Consider the following 23,475-nt stretch of genomic DNA (forward strand, 5'->3'; position numbering starts at 1 on the left):
AACATGTTCTGTATTTGAAATGGCATTCTCTGTGATGGGTCCCTTAAGAATTTTTGTTAGATGCAGATAAATGGACCCAGGGTGTATATAACTGAAGTGATGGGGCTGGTGTCCTTCTGCCAAGTATAAGCCGCCATTGGTTTCAAAGTATGGAAGAATGAGATTTCATTGCTCTGAGTATTGTTTGGTTTTAGTAAGACTGTGTACTGGCTTTATGAAATGAACTGCAAAGCCAATCAAATCTGCAAAACTGAAATTTTATTTCTAAATGTACCAGTAGTTAATATTTTCTGGAAGTAACAGCTTTATTTTCAGTAGGTCTGCACTAAGAAAATGATGTTTATGACTTCTGTTTAAAAGGATACAGCTCAATCCAGGCTTCAGACATAAATACTGTATTTTAAGCTTAAAACCAATAGGAATGTTCTAAAACGTATTTTAAAAATTAATAAAATTCCTTGAAGTGTTAGTTTGTTATAGTTGAGAACCCAGAAGCAATGCAATCTATAAGCACAAGTGAAACTGCTTAGGTTACTTTTACTGACAGGGCTAAATGAAATGCACAATATAAACACTTTGTGTAGGTAATGGTAAATCAACTGGATTATCTGTTCACAGCCAACAGTTTATGATGTAGATAATGCTCTACAACAGGGGTCGGCAACCTCTGGCACACGGCTCGCTAGGGTAAGCACCCTGGTGGGCCGGGCCAGTTTGTTTACCTACCGCGTCGGCAGGTTCGGCCGATCGCGGCTCCCACTGGCCGCAGTTCGCTGTCCCAGGCCAATGGGGGCGGCGGGAATCGGCGCAGGCGAGGGATGTGCTGGCCGCGACCTCCCGGCAGGTAAACAAACTGGCCCGGCTTGCCAGGGTGCATACCTTGGCGAGCCGCGTGCCAGAGATTGCCAACCCCTGCTCTATAATGATGTCTAAGCTACAGTTCCTAGATTTATTGTTCAGCTTCTGAACAAAATTGGGCACAAGATCCATGTGAAAAGTGGAAAAACACAAGTTTTTCCAATAACTAAAACCAGCTATTTTAAGTAGTTAAAGAATTATTTTAGGTTAGCTTTATCCTAAACTATGAAGGCCGAGGTCGAATACAAAAATGATACATGCATACAAATAGGATTAATAGATTCATTAGATCATAATCTTTACAGAGATACGTTACATGGCATATGTAGCTGTGACGTTGTGCAGTCTATATGGTTTTATAAAAACTTGATAATAAGTCAATATAATGTAACTGAGATGGTTTTAGAGAAAATACGGTAATAAGTGAATGTAACGTAACTGGGATATGCTTCATGCAAAAGGTCTCTTGTAAGGTATCATTACAAAGCTTATAATCTACTGAGTGTGATCATCTGATTTGTATAAAAGTACCACTCTTGTATCTAAAACTAGAAATATAAAATGTAACTCTGAGGGCCTATTGTAATTGTGTAAAGTGTGGACCATTAATGATGGTTTGGAATCTTGATGACTCCCATTGTCTGCAGATGGCTGTATTTACCTGTGAGTCTTCCTGTATATGTGTGTGCTGGCAAGTGAGTAATGAAGTCTTGCAGTGACATGTGATCATGTCACCTGAACTGGAATCCATCTTTAACCTGGTGCTTTTCCAGTGAGGGGGGGTGGAAACCCAGAGAGACAAAGAGTTCCCGCCTTATGCAAAAGATATATAAAGGGGGGGAAGAGAACAGAGAGAGAGAGAAGCCATCATGAAGAATCCCCTAGCTACCACCTGAGCTGCAACAAGAGCTGTACCAGGGGAAAGAATTGTGCCCAGGCCTGGAAGGTGTCCAGTCTGAGAAAAACTTACTGAAACATCTCTGAGGGTGAGATTACCTGTATTTAGTTTGATTAGGCATAGATTTGCGCATTTTATTTTATTTTGCTTGGTGACTTACTTTGTTCTGTCTGTTACTACTTTGAACCACTTAAATCCTACTGTCTGTATTTAATAAAATCACTTTTTATTTAGTAATTTACTCAGAGTATGTATTAATACCTGGGGGAGCAAACAACTGTGCATATCTCTATCAGTGTTATAGAGGGCGAACAATTTATGAGTTTGCCCTGCATAAGCTTTATGTAGGGCAAAACGGATTTATCTGGGTTTAGACCCCACTGGAAGTTGGGCATCTGAGTGCTAAAGACAAGCGCACTTCTGTACGCTGTTTTCAGGTAACTTGCAGCTTTGGGACAAGTGATTCAGACCCTGGGTCTGTGTTGGAGCCAGACAGGAGTGTCTGGCTCAGCAAGACAGGGTGCTGGAGTCCTGAGCTGGCAGGGAAAACAGGAGCAGAAGTAGTCTTGGCACATCGGGTGGCAGCTCCCAAGGGGGTTTCTGTGATCCAACCCGTCACAGTGGCGTAGTCGAGCAGGGTCTGTGCACAGCTGATTGCTTTGAGATACTGGTAGTGATTTTAAGTGAGTTTTAAGTGTGGTGGCTGGAGAACAGACAAAGTGGTTACTGGTTTGTTATTTTCTGTTTGCTTATTTCGGGAAAGGGAAGTAGGGACAGAAAAGGAAGCAAAATAAGTAAGAATGAAGATCAAAAGAAGTTAAAACTACACAAGTTGCAAATTGCCCAGAAAGACTGAACAATGGGCGCAGGGAATGTCTCTGTTAACTAAGAAGCCCCTGAGCTGAGTGCATCTCAGTTTCAGTGAACTGCAGATGGGTGTGGCCCAACCTCTGTCTGTGCTGAAGCTGACTGGGGTGTCTAATTTAGCAAGACAGGAGTGGAGGGGTGCCTGTTCTGGCAGGAGGGTGTTCTCTGTGGTATCCCAGCTCATCAAGTGATGGTCTCAAGGGAAGACAAATGGAAATTGATGTACAATTTGCCTGGGGAAAGCCTGACCTGGAAAAAGAAAAGGCTGCCCACCAGCCTGGACTTAAGAGACAAAGCAATTAATACCCAGAAGCATGACCTGGCTGTAATGGAGTGGAAGAGGTGCACAGAGACATGTATCCTGGAGCTGGAAGTTGGGGTCCTGGTGACTGCTGCGGTGGGAACAAACCCCAAGGACTCTAGCTGGAAGCAAACCCAACCTGAGTGAAAGGGGGGGGGATTTTGCTGGCCAGCGAAAGGTCCCTCATAGCTGGAAGCTGTGAGCCTACAGCTGGGTCAGGGTCTCTTTCCCTTTTGGGGGACACAGGAGTGTCTGCCCCATAGGGGAGCCCAAAAACGAATTTTAGGTATACTGCCTCCGCCATGGTCAGTGTTCAAGTCTCTGGCAGTAAGTTCAGGAGGAGGGTGTGACGTTGTGCAGTCTATATGGTTTTATAAAAACTTGATAATAAGTCAATATAATGTAACTGAGATGGTTTTAGAGAAAATACGGTAATAAGTGAATGTAACGTAACTGGGATATGCTTCATGCAAAAGGTCTCTTGTAAGGTATCATTACAAAGCTTATAATCTACTGAGTGTGATCATCTGATTTGTATAAATGTACCACTCTTGTATCTAAAACTAGAAATATAAAATGTAACTCTGAGGGCCTATTGTAATTGTGTAAAGTGTGGACCATTAATGATGGTTTGGAATCTTGATGACTCCCATTGTCTGCAGATGGCTGTATTTACCTGTGAGTCTTCCTGTATATGTGTGTGCTGGCAAGTGAGTAATGAAGTCTTGCAGTGACATGTGATCATGTCACCTGAACTGGAATCCATCTTTAACCTGGTGCTTTTCCAGTGAGGGGGGGTGGAAACCCAGAGAGACAAAGAGTTCCCGCCTTATGCAAAAGATATATAAAGGGGGGGAAGAGAACAGAGAGAGAGAGAAGCCATCATGAAGAATCCCCTAGCTACCACCTGAGCTGCAACAAGAGCTGTACCAGGGGAAAGAATTGTGCCCAGGCCTGGAAGGTGTCCAGTCTGAGAAAAACTTACTGAAACATCTCTGAGGGTGAGATTACCTGTATTTAGTTTGATTAGGCATAGATTTGCGCATTTTATTTTATTTTGCTTGGTGACTTACTTTGTTCTGTCTGTTACTACTTTGAACCACTTAGATCCTACTGTCTGTATTTAATAAAATCACTTTTTATTTAGTAATTTACTCAGAGTATGTATTAATACCTGGGGGAGCAAACAACTGTGCATATCTCTCTATCAGTGTTATAGAGGGCGAACAATTTATGAGTTTGCCCTGCATAAGCTTTATGTAGGGCAAAACGGATTTATCTGGGTTTAGACCCCACTGGAAGTTGGGCATCTGAGTGCTAAAGACAAGCGCACTTCTGTATGCTGTTTTCAGGTAACTTGCAGCTTTGGGACAAGTGATTCAGACCCTGGGTCTGTGTTGGAGCCAGACAGGGTGCGGGAGTCCTGAGCTGGCAGGGAAAACAGGAGCAGAAGTAGTCTTGGCACATCGGGTGGCAGCTCCCAAGGGGGTTTCTGTGATCCAACCCGTCACAGTAGCATAAAACACATTCTAGTTATCTTATATAAGCATATTTCCATAAAGCCTTATGGGTGGCACCGTCACAAACCTACATAACGTGTGAAAAGTACAGAACTGACTACTTCCTCTCCCACTCTTTTTACACTTCCCCAGACCTAGGTCCTATTTTCTCCTGTATGGGTGTGAAACACTGACAGTCAAAAATTGCCTCTGATCACCGTGCTTACCTCACAAGAAGGTGCTGGTGGTGGTTGGGGGAAGGGTGGCTACCATATGTAAGTTGGCCAAAACTCTATCTAGGCCTGCTATCTACCTACTTCTTTCCAAGTGGGTTTCATATCTTTATGGATTATAAAGACAGCAGGGACTACTGTGATCTTCGAGTCTGACCTCCTGCATAACACAGGCCATAAGATTTACCTGGATTAATTACTCTATGAACTAGAGCATATACATATGTTTCTAAAAACCATCCAATCTTGATTTTAAAGATTCCCAGTAATGGAGTATCCACCACAGCCCTTGCAATGCTGTTAAAAAATTGTGCCTTATTTCTAGTCTGAATTTGTTGAGCTTCAGCTTCTAGCCAATGGGTCTTGTTCCACCTTTCTCTGCTAGACTGACTTTTCCTGTATTAACAGATTTCTGTTCTCCATGTAGGTACATAGCCCTATATGGAATATCCATATTGGGTCTTATAGGCTGATCAGTTCCCCAATAATGTTTTCTCTGATTGAGCTCCTTGAGTCATCTATTTAGCTTTATCAGTATAAGGCATGTTTTCCAATCCTTTAATCATTCTCATGGGTCTTCTCTAAACCTTCTCCAATTTATCAACCTCCTTCTTGAACGGTGGACACTGACTCTGGTGTATATATGTGGTTCACAGCACATTCCTGAGGGAAGCAGATGGCAGGCTGTGTGGCCTCTCCTTCGTACCCTGACAGCAGAAAACGAAATTGAAGAGTTCTTCCCTGCCATGGAAGCTGTGTGAAATAACTGTAGAGCACTTGGATGGTAACATCAGAAGGCTGAAACTTGTGTAGGGGAGGATAAAGTTTGGGGCGTTCTGTATAAAGTCTCCTTAATCTATTCCTGAGTCCAAGCTGGCAGAGCTGTTGCTTTGGTTTATCCTTATGTGATTTCACCATTCATTCAGGGAAGTCCTATGGCTGGTGTTGTCCTATGGCAGGCAGTCAGACTAGATTACCGTGGTCCCTTCTGGCCTTGGAACCTATGAGTAAGTGCTCCAAAGATCTTGCCAAAGTCTTTAAGCTGAAACAATGAAGCAAGGACCTGATATTTCTAAAGTGGAAACAAGCTCCCTTCTATATAAGATTTTATACTGTACCCATCACCCTAATACGAGCACACAAAGAAAACAAAAGGAAGAAGGTGGGGTTGAAGGAAAAGGCAATTCAGAGTTTACTGGGGGCCTGTTGGTCGACAGAGTTGGACAGGGATTTAATCAAGGCAGAACTTGCAGTGGAGTGGTTTCCTTCCAGGCATATTATAGCAACTTCACATTCACTCTGGTGAAAGAGTCAAATTCCAGAGAAACTGCAGGGTGGCACAAAGGTATTTACAGTTTGGTCAGGACACTGATGTTGTGCATGCTCTGATACCTATGGGAAATGCCCTGGGATCTTTTATAAGTAAGGCCCTACTTGAATTGCAGGATAACGGTCAAATAATTGCAGCTGAGTTGCGGACAAGATGTGGAAAAGTAACAATGGACCATTATTATTTGTGGTAATTTGGAAAAGCTGATAGCAGGAGCCATGTGTGGCGCTGATGGCAGGGGGTTCCCACTGTCAAAACTGTGGTGGAAATGTAGTATTGCAGGATTGGCAATATCATAAATTTATTAGGATCTTATTTGGAACCTCATTTCTGACAAGTGGTGGACGTGTGAGCAAAATAGCGCCTCCCAACACCAGTCTGGGGTATTGATTTACCAGGAAGGAGGTCACCTACATTAAATCACTGATACCCACATCCTGTAGCTTATGGATGTTCTTGGCATGTCTCCTATTGAAGTTCCAACCAGGCCTGACCCTGACCTTTCTAAATTTGTGCAATTGAGTAGAAAGAACTTGAGCTTGTATGTCAGCAGATCTTCACCAGCTGAAAGACTAGAAAGGCTTTGCTGGGCAGTATGAATACCATCTTATAGAGGATTTTTCAAAAGCATTCACATTCTTCTTGTGAAGTGAATGAGAATTTTATCATTGACTTCATTGAGGTGGTGTCATGGCAAGGCTGAGCTCCTTGGAAAATCCCACTCTTACGTTCTGGAAAGTGCAGCAAATCCCATAGCAAGGTGTGACGGGGTGTGACTCACCCCTGCAGCACCTCCTGCTGGCTGTCTGGGGAATTAGCACTGTGCTCTCTTCCAGCGGTGTCTCACCTGCTGTCACCTCTGTTCCTGGACCCACGTCACTCCCAAGACCGTGGCGTCTTCTTCGGTGACACTGCCCTCTGGCTGTGCCACACTCTGTTCTCCCCCTTTCAGGGGAACCTGCAGTCTACTGTCTAGCCACTTCCTTCAGTGGTAAATTGCAGCTAGGGTGACCAGATCACCCAAGTCAAATATCGGGACGTGGGAGGGGGGGGGGAGGGTGACGCGGGGAGGGCGGGCGTGGGGGCGGGGGCCAAAAAAACAAACAAACAAACAAAAAACCCTTCCTCCGCAAGTGCTGGAGGGAGGCCCGGGAGACTCAGGGGAAGCGAGACTCAGGGGAAGCGCGGGGCCGGGGTGAGTAAGAGTCCGGCCTGGTCCCCAGCAGGCAGGACTCAGTTGGGTGGTAGGGAGAGGAGGGGGGCGGCCCGCGGGGCCAGGCGGCGGCTGTTCTCACTCCCGGGCAGCGGGACTCGGGAGCAGCCGCTGCTGCAGCTCCCACTGCCGCGGGGGGAGGAAGCGGCCATGGCGCTTGGCGGCTGCGGCTCTGGCGCCCCCGTACCCCCCGAGCCAGGGCCTGCTGCGGGGACCCAGTAGCACGCACGCTGCGCCCAGCCCAACCCCTGGCCAGGCGTGTCTGGGCTGCTGCCTAGCTGGTGCTATCGCGCGGCGGCCCCGGAGTGGGGGCAGCAGGCCCCAGCCCCCCCGTTCCGCTCGGGTCCCGCAGGGGAACGAACGGGACTGGGCTGCTGATGCCTGCACCCCGGGGCCGCCGCGCGATAGCACCAGCTGGGCAGCCCAGACGCGACTGGCCAGGGGCTGGGCTGGGCGCAGCGTGCGCTCTACTGGGTCCCTGCAGCAGGCCCGGGGAGTTCGGGGGCGCCAGAGCCGCAGCCGCCAAGCGCCATGGCCGCTTCCTCCCCCCGCGGCAGTGGGAGCTGCAGCAGCAGCTGCTCCCGTGTCCCGCTGCCCGGGAGTGAGAACAGCCGCCGCCTGGCCCCGCGGGCCGCCCCCCTCCTCTCCCTACCACCCAACTGAGTCCTGCCTGCTGGGGACCAGGCCGGACTCTTACTCACCCCGGCCCCGCGCTTCCCCTGAGTTAGGGTTACCATATTTTGTGCCTCCAAAAGGAGGATACTCCACGGCCCCCGGCCCCGCCCCGAGCCCCGCCCAACCCCGCCCCCTCCCCAAAGTCTCCGCCCCCTCCCCTGCTTCCCGCGAATATTTGATTCGCGGGAAGCCTGAAGCAGGTAAGGGGGTTGTGGGGGGAGGAGGCACGGCCCAGGCTGGCCCCCCGGCGTTTCCAGCCTGGGTCGGCTCGGGCCCTGGGGTGCCGGCCCCGGCCGACCACCCCCGGCCCGCCCAGCACTGCCGGCCCCCGGCGGCCCGGCTCCCCGCCGGCCCGGCTCCCCGCCGGCCCGGCTGACCGGCTGACCGCTCCCCGCGGGCCCGGCTGACCTCCCGATTTTCCCGGACATGCCCGGCTTTTGGGGATTTCCCCCCGGACGGGGATTTGAGCCCCCAAAAGCCGGACATGTCCGGGAAAATCCGGACGTATGGTAACCCTACCTGAGTCTCCCGGGCCTCCCTCCAGCGCTTGCAGAGGGAGGAGGAATGGTGAGCCCGGGGAAGAGGCAGGGATTCGGGGAGGGAGCCAATCGGGGGAGGAGGGGGCGGAGTCGGGGGGGGGGGCACGAGCACTTCCGGGCTCCAGGCTCCAGCGCATTTCCTTGTTTGTCCAGTGTCCCGACCGCATGTCGGTCGGGACGCGGGACAAACAAGGAAATATCGGGACAGTCCCGATAAAATCGGGACGTCTGGTCACCCTAATTGCAGCCTACGGTCTAGCCACTTCCTTCAGTCGCTCCAGCACCCTCTTTGCCCTTGTATCAGGGCCTCAGTCTGCAGATCCAAGTGGCCTGCCAGGAGCTGCCTTTAGCTCTCTGAGTCTTTGCATGCAGCACTGCTTGGTCCAGGGTGCTTGCTGTCCTCTGCCTGCAAGGCAGCCAGTCTTCCTCCCTTTTCAAGCTCCAGAGCTGCTCCTGGCAGCCCTTCTTACATGGGCCAGCCTGGCCCTGATTGGCTGCTCCTATAAGCCCTTCTGTGATTGACTGCCTCCTGCCCAGCCTCCCTAGGGCTGCTTTTAACCCCTTTTCTGCCAGTATGGGGAAGACACCCCATCACACAGGGGTGTAATGTTGTGACTACACCAGGGTTCAGATGAACTCTCAAACCCTGTACAGCAGTGGTTCTTAATGCTGGTTCACTGCTTGTTCAGGGAAAGCCCCTGGCGGGCGAGGCCGGTTTGTTACCTGCCGCGTATGCAGGTTTGGCCAGTCGCGGCTCCCACTGGCCTCAGTTCACTGCTCCAGGCCAATGGGGGCTGTGGGAAGCGGTGCGGGCCGAGGGATGTGCTGGCAGCCACTTCCCGCAGCCCCCGTGGGAGCCTGCGGACGCGGCAGGTGAACAAACCAGCCCGGCCCACCAGGGGCTTTCCCTGAACAAGCGGCGGACCGGCTTTGAGAACCACTGCTGTACAGGACAGAATTTTGCTTTCTTTATGTCCAATCATTTTCGCTCAAGTTATTGCTTGCTTTGCTGCACCTAGTCAATTGAAAATATATTACTTCATATGAGTAACAGAAATCAAGAAGAAAATCAGCTGGTGGGTGCAATAAGAGGCAAGTGATGCATAAATATTAACTGATTAACTCTGTCCTTGGAATGCCACAAAGAGATGAATGGGCACTTCGTTGGGAGATGTGCTCGCTTACCCTTTCTGCATTAATTGAAAATGATAGGATACAAACAACCAAACTGTGTTTTAAGTCTGTGCAAGCAGAGCTAAATTTCTCTATTAGCATGCAGGGAAACTGCAGTGCAAGTCGGCCACTTTATTTCAGACTGTGTGTTCTGTTGACTATTGGCGTAGCGTCTGGATCTTTTTGACAAGGAATCGATAGCTTTTCATTCCGGATGCCAATTGTCAAGACAGTGTTGTCTATCAGAATATATTTTGTTTCATCAAAGGTCTTTGGGGAGAAGTCAAGCACCTTACTAAGTAAGAAAAGTGACAAGTTAACTAAGCGCTTAAGTGGAAGAGAAGGAGATTCTTTTATTTTGAGGCTACCATACAACTACTGGATTTAACAGTAACATTGAAAATAAGCTGTATAGTTTTCATACAAGGTGTAGAATTTAATTAGAATACTTCATAATATTTCCAGGAGGTAGGGGAGATTGGAAGTCAGAAAAAAACCAATATTGGTACACCTCTTGACTTGGCCTTATTTTAGTTTCACTTTAGTTGGCTGTCTTTACCTCAAAAATAAAACAAGTGGTTCTTTTGTCACAATTCTTGAAGCTTGTAAAATACACACAGGAAGAGGTGTGTCCAAAATACTGAAAACATTGACAATGTATCATTGATCTGCAGGACTCACTCTTCAATATATTGTTTATATTCTAGTAGCTCCTGGAGGTGCGGATCAGGAGTTCAACAGGCTAGGAATTGTACAAACACACTGTAAGAGATGGCTTCTTCCCTGAAGGGCTTAAAATATCTAAAACAGCCAGGGGTGAAAGTAACTTAAATGACTTACTGGTATGCAGGGCAGCCGGAGCCCTGGGGAAGGCGGAAGGGGCAGGGCTGGGGCCAAAATCCCACAGCCAGCCCTTCAGCGCTGCCCGGCCTGTGCCGCCTGGGGCTTCGGCGGCGATTTAAAGGGCCTGGAGCTCTGGCCACAGGTGTGGTGGCAGCAGCGGCAGCCAGGAGCCCCGGGCCCTTAAAATCGCTGCTGGAGCTCCAGGGCAGCTGCCCCCTTTGACACCCCCCTCACACTTCCCCTATCAACGGTACAGCCGGTATGATCGGCACTTTCTTACCAGTGCACCTTACCAGACCATACTGGCTTAGTTTCACCTCTGAAAATAGTCTTAATTGGGTTTTATCTTCATCCTTCCTGTTGTTTGCAGTAATAAGCCATACGTTTTTTCTAGGTTACCTAGGCATAGTTGAGGCCAAAAGTTTACATTTTCAATTTACATGGATGAAAGCAGCTGTGGTTCTGTTAAGCTGAAAACTAACAGAAAGGAAACACAACATTTCTGCTTCAGGGTATAAGCCAATCCCTATCAGACAGATGTGGGAAGAAACTTACTTTTAGGTACATTGTACACTTTCTTCTGAATCATCTAGTACTGGTTACTGCCCAAAACAGTATACTGGATAAGACAGATTTAGTCTGATCCACTGTCACTTTCTATGGAACTCTTTTCTGCAAGACTGTTGTTAGAAAGTCTGTCAAATTCTTAGCTTTTCCTTATCCATCCAGGGCTGGGGTACCTGTCTTTTTAATAGAGCTAAGTAAATAATTGCCCCTCTTTTGTGTTTGTTTTGGGGAGGCTGAACTGAAGAATCAGGGGCAAAAAAAATCAGTTTGCTTCAAACCAAAACAACTTTTTTTCTTTCTTTCTTACTGTAACCACATTTTATCAGCTTTTCATTTCAGGTTTGTGCCATTCCCTTTCCCCCCCCCCCCCCCACTCCAAGTCCCCCAAATTTTTCATTTTCTTAAAAAAAAAAAAAACCCCAAAAACCCCAAACCCCTATTTTTTTCAAGTGAGCAGCTGTTTAAAAAGGACTGAAATGAATGGTTTAAACTTCTTTTTTCAAAAAAAAAAATTTTTTTTTTTTTGGCAATTTGACCAGGGTTTGCAAATAGCTTTTGCCAAATTTTACTTTTTCGTGTAAAACATTAATAGAGATTTATCTTTGAAGAAGATTTAAGGAATCTCTAAATGTTATCAGAAGTAGTGAGTTTCTTTAGTACATTTATAACATCATTTGATGTTATACTTTACTCACAGGAGGCATTGATATAATTCACCCTTTATAAACATAGATAGCTGTTGTAGATATAGTATTGGATGTGAAGGAGACTATAGTTTTGTAAAGAAGGCTATAAAATATTTCAGTACTAAGAGAAAATGGGATGGTACTTGTGACAAATGGGAATTTTTGTAACTTTTTTATAAATCCCGTGTATGCCTCAGTTTCCCCCTATATTTTGCATTACTTCCCGGTGGTGGTGGTGGAGAAGGGATTAAGTTTGCTTTCAGGGCAAACTAAAAGGGGTGTGGGTGTGTATGTGTCACCTAGCTGTCTGAGTGGACTGAATTGGTCATCAACCGAAAAAAAACCACAACAACCCAATAAAAAACTGTCCGTGGCCAAGGTTAACTTATATCAGTGGAAAATTCGAGAAGATGATGGAAAGCCCAATGATCAGGACATTGACACCTGGTAACCAATGATCCAGAGGGAGGAAGATTTCCCTGATTCTTAGCAGGGAAGGTAAGCTGAGATACCAGGAACAAAGGACTTCGAGGAGTGAGGTGGGGGAATAAGAGTTGGTTTCTGGAAGAAGCTTAGTGAGACCTTTCCTTAGTCACTTCCCAGAAGAGAAAGAAGTCAGAGAGAGAGAGAGAGAGAGAGAGAGCCTGAAATGGATTTCACTATAGCTTGGCTTGTGAATGGTTCTGGGTTGACCTGAATGGGCTATGCTTTAATCTTAATTTCTCTGTGGTAACCTAAGGACTTCCAGTGCTGTGTTCTAGTTGACTAGTAAACTCTACTGTTTGGAAAACACTGCCCGAGTGTCACTATAAATATATATAAAATATATATTTAAAAAATTATCCCTGAAGAGACTTTTAAAAATCCCAATTCTTAGCCTGCTCTATTTAACAATATAAAATACTTGAGGCTTACTTGGATCAACTTATTTGTATATCACTGTAAAAAAAAAAAAAAGCATGTTAAAAAAACCAACCCAAAGTACTTATTTATTTGACTTGCTTTTAGAAACTATAGTCAATTTTTTGTCAATAAAAAATCCTTATCTGTTACTAATAGCTCTTCATACTTTTAAAAGAATTTCTCTATCTTAAGTAATGTAACTTGCCCATCTGTTTACTTCTTGCTTTCTTCATTGCAGCTAATTACGTCTGTTTGTTTCTAAGGCCTGGTCTACACTAGGGCTACATCTACACTACAGGGGAGGGGGGTCGATTTAAGATACGCAAATTCAGCTACGTGAATAGCATAGCTGAATTCGACGTATCGCAGCCGACTTACCCCGCTGTGAGGACGGCGGCAAAATCGACCTCTGTGGCTTCCCGTCGACGGTGCTTACTCCCACCTCCGCTGGTGGAGTAAGAGCATCGATTCGGGGATTGATTGTTGCGTCCCAACGGGACGCGATAAATCGATCCCCAAGAGGTCGATTTCTACCCGCCGATTCAGGCGGGTAGTGTAGACCCAGCCTAGGAGGTTATGTCGAATTTAGCAGCATTAAATCGAATTAGCCCTGCACCCGTCCACACAACGAAGCTATTTAGTTTGACAGAGAGGTCTCTTAAATTCGATTTCTGTACTCCTCCCCAACGAGGGGAGTAGCGCTAAATTCGACATGGCCATGTCAAATTAGGGTAGGTGTGGATGGAAATCAACACTAATAGCTCTGGGAGCTATCCCACAGTGCACCACTCTGTTGACGCTCTGGACAGCAGTCCGAGCTCAGATGCTCTGACCAGCCACACAGGAAAAGCCCCGGGAAAATTTGAATTCCTTTTCCTGTCTGGGCAGTTTGAATCTCATTTCCTGTTTGGACATCGTGGCGAGCTCAGCAGCACTGGCAACAATGCAGAGTTCTCCAGCAGAGGTGACCATGCAATCTCAGAATAGAAAGAGGACCCCAGCATGGACCGATCGGGAAGTCTTGGATCTGATCGCTGTGTGGGGTGATGAGTCCGTGCTTTCGGAGCTGTGATCGAAAAGACGGAATGCAAAGATCTACGAGAAGATCTCAAAAGCCATGACAGAGAGAGGGTACAGCCGGGATGCAACGCAGTGCCACGTGAAAATCAAGGAGCTGAGACAAGAGTACCAGAAGACCAAAGAGTCAAACGGATGCTCTGGATCCCAGCCCCAGACATGCTGTTTCTACGAGGCACTGCATTCCATTCTAGGTGTGGCCGCCACCACTACCCCACCACTTACCGTGGACTCTGAGGATGGGATATTGTCGACGGCCGCTTCCTCGGAGATGTTAGCAGACGGGGAAGGTGAGGAGGAGGACAAGGCAGTCGACAGCGCTTACAACGCTGATTTCCCAGACAGCCAGGATCTCTTCATCTCCCTCACAGAGATCCCCTACCAACCGTCCCCAGGCGTTAACCCAGACCCTGAATTGGGGAAGGATCAGTTGGTAAGTGTTTTAAACATGTAAACATTTATTTTGAACAGAACAGGAATATTAACAATGGGTTTTTCATGATTTGTTTGCCCTAGACGCTTAACGTTTTAGTCCTTGGCAGTGCAACTACTGCAAAAGAAGGTCTATATGTCCGGGGATAGAGCTGAAATCCTCATGGGACATCTCCACGAAGCTCTCCTGGAGGTAATTGGAAAGCCTTTGCATGAGGTTCCTGGGGAGAGCGGCCTTATTGTGTCCTCCGTGGAAGGAAACTCTTCCTCGCCAGGCTATCATCAAGTACTCTGGGATCATTGCCTTGCAGAGCATGGCGGCATACGGCCCTGGTTTTTGCTGGCTTTCACGCAGCATGCGTTCTTTCTTGGTCACAGAAATTCTCAGCACAGTGATGTCGCTCATGGTGACCTGCTTAGAATTAGGGAAATGTTACTATTGGGACTGCTTGCCTGTTCCTTTACAGAACTGTCACCGGCGGTTTACAGCCACGTGGTGGAGGCGGGAGAGGGGCAGCATACAGGGATCTTTCCCGGGGACAGCCGCGAGGGGGTGGGACAGGGGCAGAGTTCATGCTTGCCGGATTGGCGGCAGCAGGAACTGGCCAACGATAGGAGCATTGCTTTGAACGTGAAAGGAGGGCACTGCTATAATTTAAGTTTTAAGCAGCCAAAAGTCTACGGCTTACCATGTCAGCCTGCTACCCGAATTCCGCTGTCCTACCCCGCTTGTCTGATCTCCACTGCAAGACCCCAGGCACTGAATGCGAAGGCCGAAAATTCGACCTTGTCCTGAGTGCGCATGTGATAGGTGCTGTGCATGGTCTTCACAGAGAAAGACTATGTTCATTGTTCACAAAAAATTATCTTTGTGAGGAATTCACTCCCTTTTTCGCATCCCACAGCTGCGAATGTCTCCTGACCTACCCTGGCATCCCCCTCGCAGAGGCTGGCGCAGATTAGGCGGAGAAAGAAAAAGACACGGGACGACATGTTCTCAGAACTTATGGGCTGCTCCCGAGCTGATGCGGCCCAGCAGACCCAGTGGAGGGAGAACATGTCGCAATACCAGCGAGCACACAGCGAACGGGAGGAGAGGTGGCGGCAGGAAGACCAGCAGGCGACTCAAACGCTGCTTGGACTAATGAGGGAGCAAACGGACACGCTCTGGTGCCTTGTGGATGTTCTGCAGGACCGGAGGCAGGAGGACAGAGCCCCACTGCAGTCTATCTCTAAGCGCGCTCCCCTGCCACAAACTCCCATACCCCCCTCACCAAAGTCCCAAGAAGGAGGGGTGGCAGGGGCCGTGAAAACTGTCACTCTACCCTTGCAGACTGCTCAAGTATCAGAAGGCTCTCATTCCCCAAAATTTGATAAGTCCTTTCCTTCCCGCCTCACCCAAGCCCCCGTCCCAGTTTCATCCCCTAACTGTGTAGTTGCTAATAAAAGACATGTTTCTGTTAATTACTGTTTCCATCATGTTCTTTTAGGGGAGAGTGTGTTTGGAGGGGGGGAAGGGGGTTGGTAATTGGAGAGGAGAGTCACCTTTACCAGGGTACAGACACAGGGGCAGGTTCAGCAGAAGGTCACACACACATTGCAGTCACTAGGCACCCTGGTCAGTCTGGGAGGTGGTTTTCATATTCTGTGGGGGCGGGGAGGCATGTGACTTTGTGGCAGGGGAGGGCGGATAGAGATCTTATGCAGCGGTCCTTATCCTGGATCACAGAGCCAGGCAGCAGGGGATCTGTAACCGTCCTCCCCCGCCACAAAGTCACATAGCCCCCACACACAGAGTCCCGAAAAGGAGGGGTGGCAGGCTCCGTTGAAACAACCAGTCCACCACTGCGAACCACTCTAGGAGCAGGAGCCTGTCATTCCTCGAGTTTAGAAGCATCCTTTCCATCACTACGCCCGCTCCCCACCACAGTCTGCGTCCCAGTTTCAACGCTTTACCGCGAAATCCGTAATAAAAAAAATGGTGTTCATTAACAAAGTTCCATTTACTTTATTTTTAAACGTGTGTTGGAAGTGGGGGGATGGGGTGAACGGGGTATGTAGCTGGAGTGGATAGTCAACAGTAAGTGGGTAAAGAAACGGGGGCAGGTTCAGCTTCTCTTTAAACAAACATAATAGTCACAGGTTACCCTGCTCACTGAGGAACCTAGCTTTCAAAGCCTCCCGGATGCACCGCACGTCCCGCTGGGCTCTTCTAATCGCACGGCTGTCTGGCTGGGCATAATCAGCAGCCAGGCTATTCGCCTCAACCTCCCACCCCGCCATAAAGGTCTCCCCCTTGCTCTCACAGAGATTGTGGAGCACACAGCAAGCTGCAATAACAATGTGGATATTGGTTTCACTGAGATCAGAGCGAGTCAGTAAGCTTCTCCATCTCCCCTTGAGACGTCCAAAAGCACACTCCACCACCATTCTGCACTTGCTCAGACGGTAGTTGAAGAGTTCTTTTTCACTATCCAGGGCGCCTGTATAGGGCTTCATGAGCCAGGGCATTAGCGGGTAGGCTGGGTCCCCAAGGATCACTATAGGCATCTCCACATCCCCAACAATTATTTTCTGGTCCGGGAAGTAAATACCTTCCTGCAGCCGTCTAAACAGACCAGAGTTCCTGAAAACACGAGCGTCATGAACCTTGCCCAGCCATCCTACGTTGATGTTGGTAAAACGTCCCCTATGGTCCACCAGTGCTTGCAGCACCATTGAAAAGTAGCCCTTTCGGTTAATGTACTGGCTGGCCTGGTGCTCCGGTCCCAGGATAGGGATGTGAGTTCCATCTATAGCCCCACTGCAGTTTGGGAATCCCATTGCGGCGAAGCCATCTATGATGACCTGGACGTTTCCAAGGGTCACTACCTTTGACAGCAGTAGCTCAACGATTGCGTTGGCTACTTGCATCACAGCAACCCCCACAGTAGATTTGCCAATGCCAAAGTGATTTGCGACTGACCAGTAGCTGTCTGGCATTGCAAGCTTCCAGAGGGCTATGGCCACTCGCTTCTGGACAGTCAGGGCTGCTCGCATCTGGGTGTCCTTGTGCTTCAGGGCAGGGGACAGCAACTCACAAAGTTCCCGGAAAGTTCCCTGCCGCATATGAAAGTTTCGCAGCCACTGTGATTCATCCCAGACCTGCAGCACTCTGCGGTCCCACCAGTCCGTACTTGTTTCTCGGGCCCAGAATTGCCGTTCCACAGCATCAACATGACCCGTTGCCACCATGATGTTCGTGGCGCAGGGTCCTGTGCTTTGTAAGAGGTCTGTGCCACTCTTAGACTTCATGTCCTCACCGCGCTGCCATAGCCTCCTCGCCCGATTTCTCAGCATCTGCCTCTGGAAAAGGTGGATGATAAGGTGCGAGGTGTTGACAACGGCCATAACTGCAGCGATGGTCGCAGCGGGCTCAATGCTCGCAGCGCTGTGGCGTCCGCGCTGTCACTCACCAGAAAAGTGCGCGAACTGATTGCCTGCTGGCACTTTCAGGGAGGGAGGGCGGGAGTGACGGTTGGATGACGACAGTTACCCAAAACCACCCTTGACTCATTTTTTTCCCCAGCAGGCATTGGGGGCTCGACCCAGAATTCCAATGGGCAGTGGGGACTGCGGGAACTGTGGGATAGCTGCCCACAGTGCACCGCTTCCAATGTCGACGCTTGCCCTGTTAGTGTGGACTCACAAAGTCGAATTACTGTCCTTAGTGTGGATACACACGTTCGACTTTATAATATCGATTCCACATATTCGATTTAAGTACAATCGAACTACTCTCGTAATGTAGACATACCCTAATTCTTGTTCAGTTAATTTCAATATCCTGGTTTTGGTGCATTAACATGCTGCAGGAGTCTGTTAAAACTCTTTTTTTTTTTTTTTTTTAAAGACACCCTTCCTCTTCCTCTCCCCCCCCCCCCCCCCCCCCGCCCCCGTCCCAAACATTTGGAGACTAAAGTTACTTGATAGTGTCCTTTTAATGCTCACAACAGAGCAACAAGGCAGATGAAATTACAATTGGAAATTCATGAATGTAAATTGATGCCTTCCTTAGCAAGTTGTCCTGGACACTGGTACCAGTTCTCCTTGGAACAGAGCTGGGAATATGGCCTAGGAATAGGTGCAGCGTCTCTTTTAAACCGGTGTGAACTTGACAAGTAAGTCTCCAGAATGGATGAACAAAATAGACACGCGTCCGCCAAACCTGAAGATAACCTAAGTGTAAGTAGATGATTTAAGTGCCCTCCACTGTTGTACCAGACCTGTGCACTGTGCATAGAGGGTTAAACCTATTCATAAATTGACAACCTCTAAATTTTTATTGTTAATTTTGTTTTATCACTTTGAATTAAAAAGTCAATCTATTCTCCTGTCTTCTGATGCATTGCAATGAGCATTTACTGACAGAATTGAAATGTCAATATGACAGTATGTAAGGGTTAGACTGGTTTCATGACAAGGAGCAGGTTTTTGCTAAGAAATCTATTTCCTGGAAAGAAATCCAGCATTCATCTAAGTATAGCTACCTTTCAAATGTATAACTAAGGCTATCACTGCACTGGAGATTACATGTGGCAGAAAGAATGAGGAGTCATTAAATAATTTAGTGTATTGTGATACTTAAATTGCTTTATTAGCTGAACTGCATTATATAGTGCAAAAATTGACCAGAAGCTGGAGAAAGTTGCATGGTTTGAATAAAACAGAAAACCTAATCCACGATGTTTTAAACTCTTATTGCTTCTATTACTATGAAATGTTTTGGGTTAAACTAAATAACTCTTCTCAGTAAATCATACTGTGTAAATATACAGCTTAGCCATTAATGCTGCTGTTATCAACTCGGTGCTCCGGCATTATGCACAAAAGCTTGCCATGCTCAAAAGACTTGATACATTAAGTTCATTTTTTTTCCAGATAAAATGATAGTAGCTAACAGACTGATCAACAAGTTTGAAGTACGAATTTACACTTGCACTCATTAACAATGCAAATACTAGGCAGCCATCATGCATTCCTATAGTTTGAGGGAGTAAGTGGATCTCCTTCCTCTACTAAAATTCTTTTAAACATGCCCATCTTTATGATTAGGCCCTAAAGAAATTAATAGGAACAAGATGGCTAGGCTTCTATAGAAATCAATCTTGACCTGTAAGTGCAATTAGTGATTTTTGGGGTGCTCTATTTGATATCTTAAAAGAGCCTGACTTTTTTTTTTTTTTTTTTTTTTTAATATGATGTGTCCTGAGTGTTTTTTGAAGATAGGCTCCTTAAGCTGTCATGTTGGACACCGAAATTTACTAGTTACTTGAGAAACTTACTTGAAAACTTTTGACTGCAACTGTCAAATCGACAATAATATCCTTTTTCTATTTTTAAGCTTTCTCTATTACTATATTCAATAGGATAGCTTAAAAAAGAGAAGATGCCTGTTAAGTCTATAGTGCTTTTCCATAAGGCTATAGAAAATTGATTTTGTTAATTATTTAGAAACTGACATAACATAATAGACTGGTTCAATGCTAGATGTTTAAGGGTTAAATACAGGCATTTTATACCTTCCTATCTTGCTACATCTGTAGTAAACAAAGTTAAGGATGGTCTAAGAGGCTGGGGGCATCTGAGAACTGCCCATCCTAGCTGACTGTTGCTGATTTGTATTGTATTCTATCTGTTCTTTCTGTAATGATGTCAAGAGCCCTTCTATTAAAGGGAGTAACACATTAGGGAAGTTAACATACAGCTGCTTTTGTAACTAAAAAGCCAATTAAATCTGGCTTAGGCTGGTCGTTAAGCCATGGATGTGCATGCTGCTCTTAACTAGAGCTGCACAGAAAAACAAACCTCTGTTGTTGATAGAACCAGTGTGAACTTTGCTGGATTTGCAACAAGCAAAATACATAGTATTTCTTCCCAAAATGTTTTTTCTGATGAAAGGGGAAAATTAGTTTTGTACTCAAACCTCCTTCTCTGCCCCAATTTGTGCGAATGCCTCCTAACTGAGCTTCCACCCTGCCTTCTGCTGCTGCGCTTTGCAATCGATTGCTCGTCTGCTGAAATACACAAAAAAGGAAGGACATAACCAATACTCCAAGGGATTGGAAAGGATTTTCTGATACCTATTTGCTAAGCTCCACCCCAAAATGGAATTGGTCAGCAAAGAATTCTCAAAGCAAAACTTGCTTTCTCACAGCTCTATCTACCATTGCACTGTGATAGGCGACATTGTTCCGTGATGCTTTTTTATTACTACCCTAAGCTGGAGTAGCTGCTGTCTCTTTACTTTTCTATTCCTGCCAAAATGATACTTCCCCCATGCGGGGGCTGGTCATGTACAAATGCAGTGTGGGTTGCACACATACAATTTACAATCTAAATTGTTTGGAACTATCTTTTTGTTGTGTTTGTATGTGCTTAGCACAACTGGGCCCCACATCATGCGGAGGGTCAGGGGAGGTTCCTAGATACAGTACTGCCTTAATAATAAGTTGGGTTTGTATAGTAACTTAGGGGGAAAATGTGTAAAGAAAAATCTCCTCTCTTCTGGGTGCAGGTTAGCTAAAGCGCTGTTTGAAATGTTCCCCGTGGCTCACTGTACATTGATTTTATTTGTTTGTTTGTTTTAGGTATCAAATATTTCAGTCCAAATAGTAAATGCAGAAGAGAAGTTGGCAAAGAAGATACTTGCAAGGAAAAACTATGGCAAATCCAAATCTAAGAGGAAAGTAAAGAGAACAATATGGAATTTTCAAAATAAGATAATTCTTTTTACGCTGGTTCTGTTTGTGATAGGTGTTATAACTTGGACCTTACTGTGGCTCTTCATTGGTGAGTTACTGAAAGCTCATGCATATTTCATACATCAGTATGTTACTGATGGCACTCAGTAAATTGCTGTTAGGACCCCAGTTGATCCGAGGTTTTTAACCTGCATTGCACTTGAATTGTTTCAAGACGCTCTTTTAGGATACTTTCCTTTGTCCCTTATGATATGTCTGCACTGCAATTACACACCCATGACAGGCCCATTCCAGCTGACTTGGGCTTGCTGGGCTTGAACTAAGGGGCATTTAATTGTGTGTAGATGTTCAGGCTCGGGCTGTAGGACCCTGCGAGGTGGAAGGGTCCCAGAGCTTGGGCTGCAGCCCAAGCCTGAACATCTACACCACAATGAAATGCCTTAGTGCAAGCCCAAGTCAGCTGGCATGGGTCAGCTGCAGGTGTCTAATTGCAGTGTAGACGTACCCTTGGATCCTCCATCACAGTGACTTTTGCTTCAGCTGAATGTTGGACATGACTGCTGCTAGAATAACTCATTGCAGCTCCAAGCATCAGCCACTTCAAGTCGCCACTTTACAGAGATGCAAAGCATGCTGTCCTCACGATGGCTAACCATGCTAACTTGAATGCTTGTGTAACACTGACAGACCCCAGTCGTCGGTGGGCAGGATCAAATCGGGGACCTTTGAAGCTTAATGCATGAGGGTTTACCGCATGAGCTAAAAGCCAACTGGTTCTTAGTTAAGGCTATAGAGCAGACTAATTTTATCTTTCTTTAAGTGGTCTTGGTGCCACTAGATGGGACAGAACACCACACCCACAAGGTGTGTGGGTTACATACTTCCCCTAGCTGAGTTGCTATTAAAAAGGGATTTAAAAAAAAAAAAAGAAATTAACCTTCCTCTATCTGTTTTGCAGTTGAAGCAGAAAACAAAGATGCCTTGTATTTCGTTGGATTATTTCGTGTAGCCAACATAGAATTTCTCCCGGAATATAGGCAGAAGGAGTCAAGAGAATTCCTCTCAGTGGCACAGAACGTGCAGCAAGTGGTAAGAACTTAGATCATATTACAGTGTTAGCAAACAGTTTAGAGCCATGAATGCTATTAGAAAAAGCTTCAGTTTTGGCAGTGACACTGGCTGCATAAAGGGTTTGCTGCCTGGAGGAATCCTAGAAGTTTAGGCCTGGAAGGTACCTTCAGAAGTCATCGTGTCCAACCTGCTGCTCTGAGGCAGGACCAAGTAAATCTAGATCATTCCCGACAGGTGTTTGTCTAATCTGTTTTTTAAAAAACCTCAGATGACCGGGATTCCACAACCTCCCTTGGAAGCCTATTCCAGTGCGTAACTCTTTCCTAATATCTAAACTAAATCTCCCAAGCTGAAGATTGCGCCCATTACTACGTGTCCTGCCTTCAGTGGACATGGAAAACAATTGATCACTGTCTTCTTTATAACAGCTCTTTAACATATTTGAACACTTTTATTAAATGTCCCACTCCCCCTCTCCCTCCCCTCCCCCCGACCTGCAGTCTTCTTTTCTCAAACAAGAGAAACAAGCCCAGTTTTTTAACCTTTCCTCAGGTCAGGTTTTCTAAACCTTTTACCTTTGTTGTTTGTTCTCATTGTTGTTACTCTCCTTGACTCTCTTTGCAATTTGCCCACATCTTTCCACCCAGAATTGCACACAGTATTCCAGCTGAAGTCTCACCAATGCCGAGTAGAGCGGGATAATTACCCCCTCTCCCCCATGTCTTACATCCAACATTCCTGTTAATACACCTTACAATACAAATATTAGTCTTTTTTGCAATTGCATCACATTGTTGACTCATTGAATTTGTGATCACCGTTACCCCCAGGTAATCTTCAGCAGTACTGCTATCTAGCCAGTTATTTCTCCTCGTGTAGTTGTGCATTTGAATGTCACCTTGTTGAATTCAGACCAATTCTCCAATTTGTGAAGATCAGTAATTCTGTGCTCCCAAGTGCTTGTAACCCTTCTTAGCTTGGTGGCATCTGCAAGTTTTATAAGCATACTCTCCACTCCGATATCCAAGTCATTTAATATAATTATTGAATAGTACCAGACCCAGGACTGACCCCTGTAGGACCGTACTACAGATATCCTCCCAGTTTGATACCAAACCATTGATAACAACTCTTTTAGTACAGTTTTTCAACCAGTTATGCACCCACCTTTATAGTAGTTTCATCTAGACCGCATTTCTGTACTTAGCTTATGAGATGTGAGATTGTATCAAAAGCCTTACTAAAATAAAAATCTATCTACTGCTTCCCCCATCCACTAGGCCAGTAAGCCTCTCAACGAAAGCAATTAGGTTAGTTTGGCATGATTTGTTCTTGACAAATCCATGATGTCTATTCATTAAAACCTTATTATCCTTTAGGTGCTTACATATTATTGTTTAATAATTCGTGTTCCAGTATCTTTCTGGATATTGAAGTTAAGCTGACTAGTCTATACATTTTTAGGTCCTCTTTGTTCCCCTTTTAAAGATAGGTACTGTGTCTGCCCGTCTCCAGTTCTCTGGGGTCTCACCGTCCTCTGAGAATTCTCAAAGATAATTGCTATCAG

The 23,475-nt window shown here is 46.3% G+C and overlaps 1 protein-coding gene across 4 annotated transcripts in view; it reads left to right on the plus strand.

Moving 5' to 3' along the window:
- Positions 1–23,475, plus strand: part of TMPRSS7 (transmembrane serine protease 7) — a 71,125-nt gene that overhangs the window by 3,477 nt on the left and 44,173 nt on the right. For all 4 annotated transcript variants that reach the window (XM_065588739.1, XM_065588740.1, XM_065588734.1 and 1 more), the window contains exons 2-3: positions 20,724–20,925; positions 21,796–21,926. In XM_065588739.1, the coding sequence (XP_065444811.1) occupies positions 20,724–20,925; positions 21,796–21,926 (333 nt within the window). The remainder of the gene's footprint in view (positions 1–20,723; positions 20,926–21,795; positions 21,927–23,475) is intronic.

Source organism: Chrysemys picta, chromosome 1 (genome assembly GCF_011386835.1).
Source record: "Chrysemys picta bellii isolate R12L10 chromosome 1, ASM1138683v2, whole genome shotgun sequence".
In the NCBI taxonomy this organism is placed as follows: Eukaryota; Metazoa; Chordata; order Testudines; family Emydidae; genus Chrysemys; species Chrysemys picta.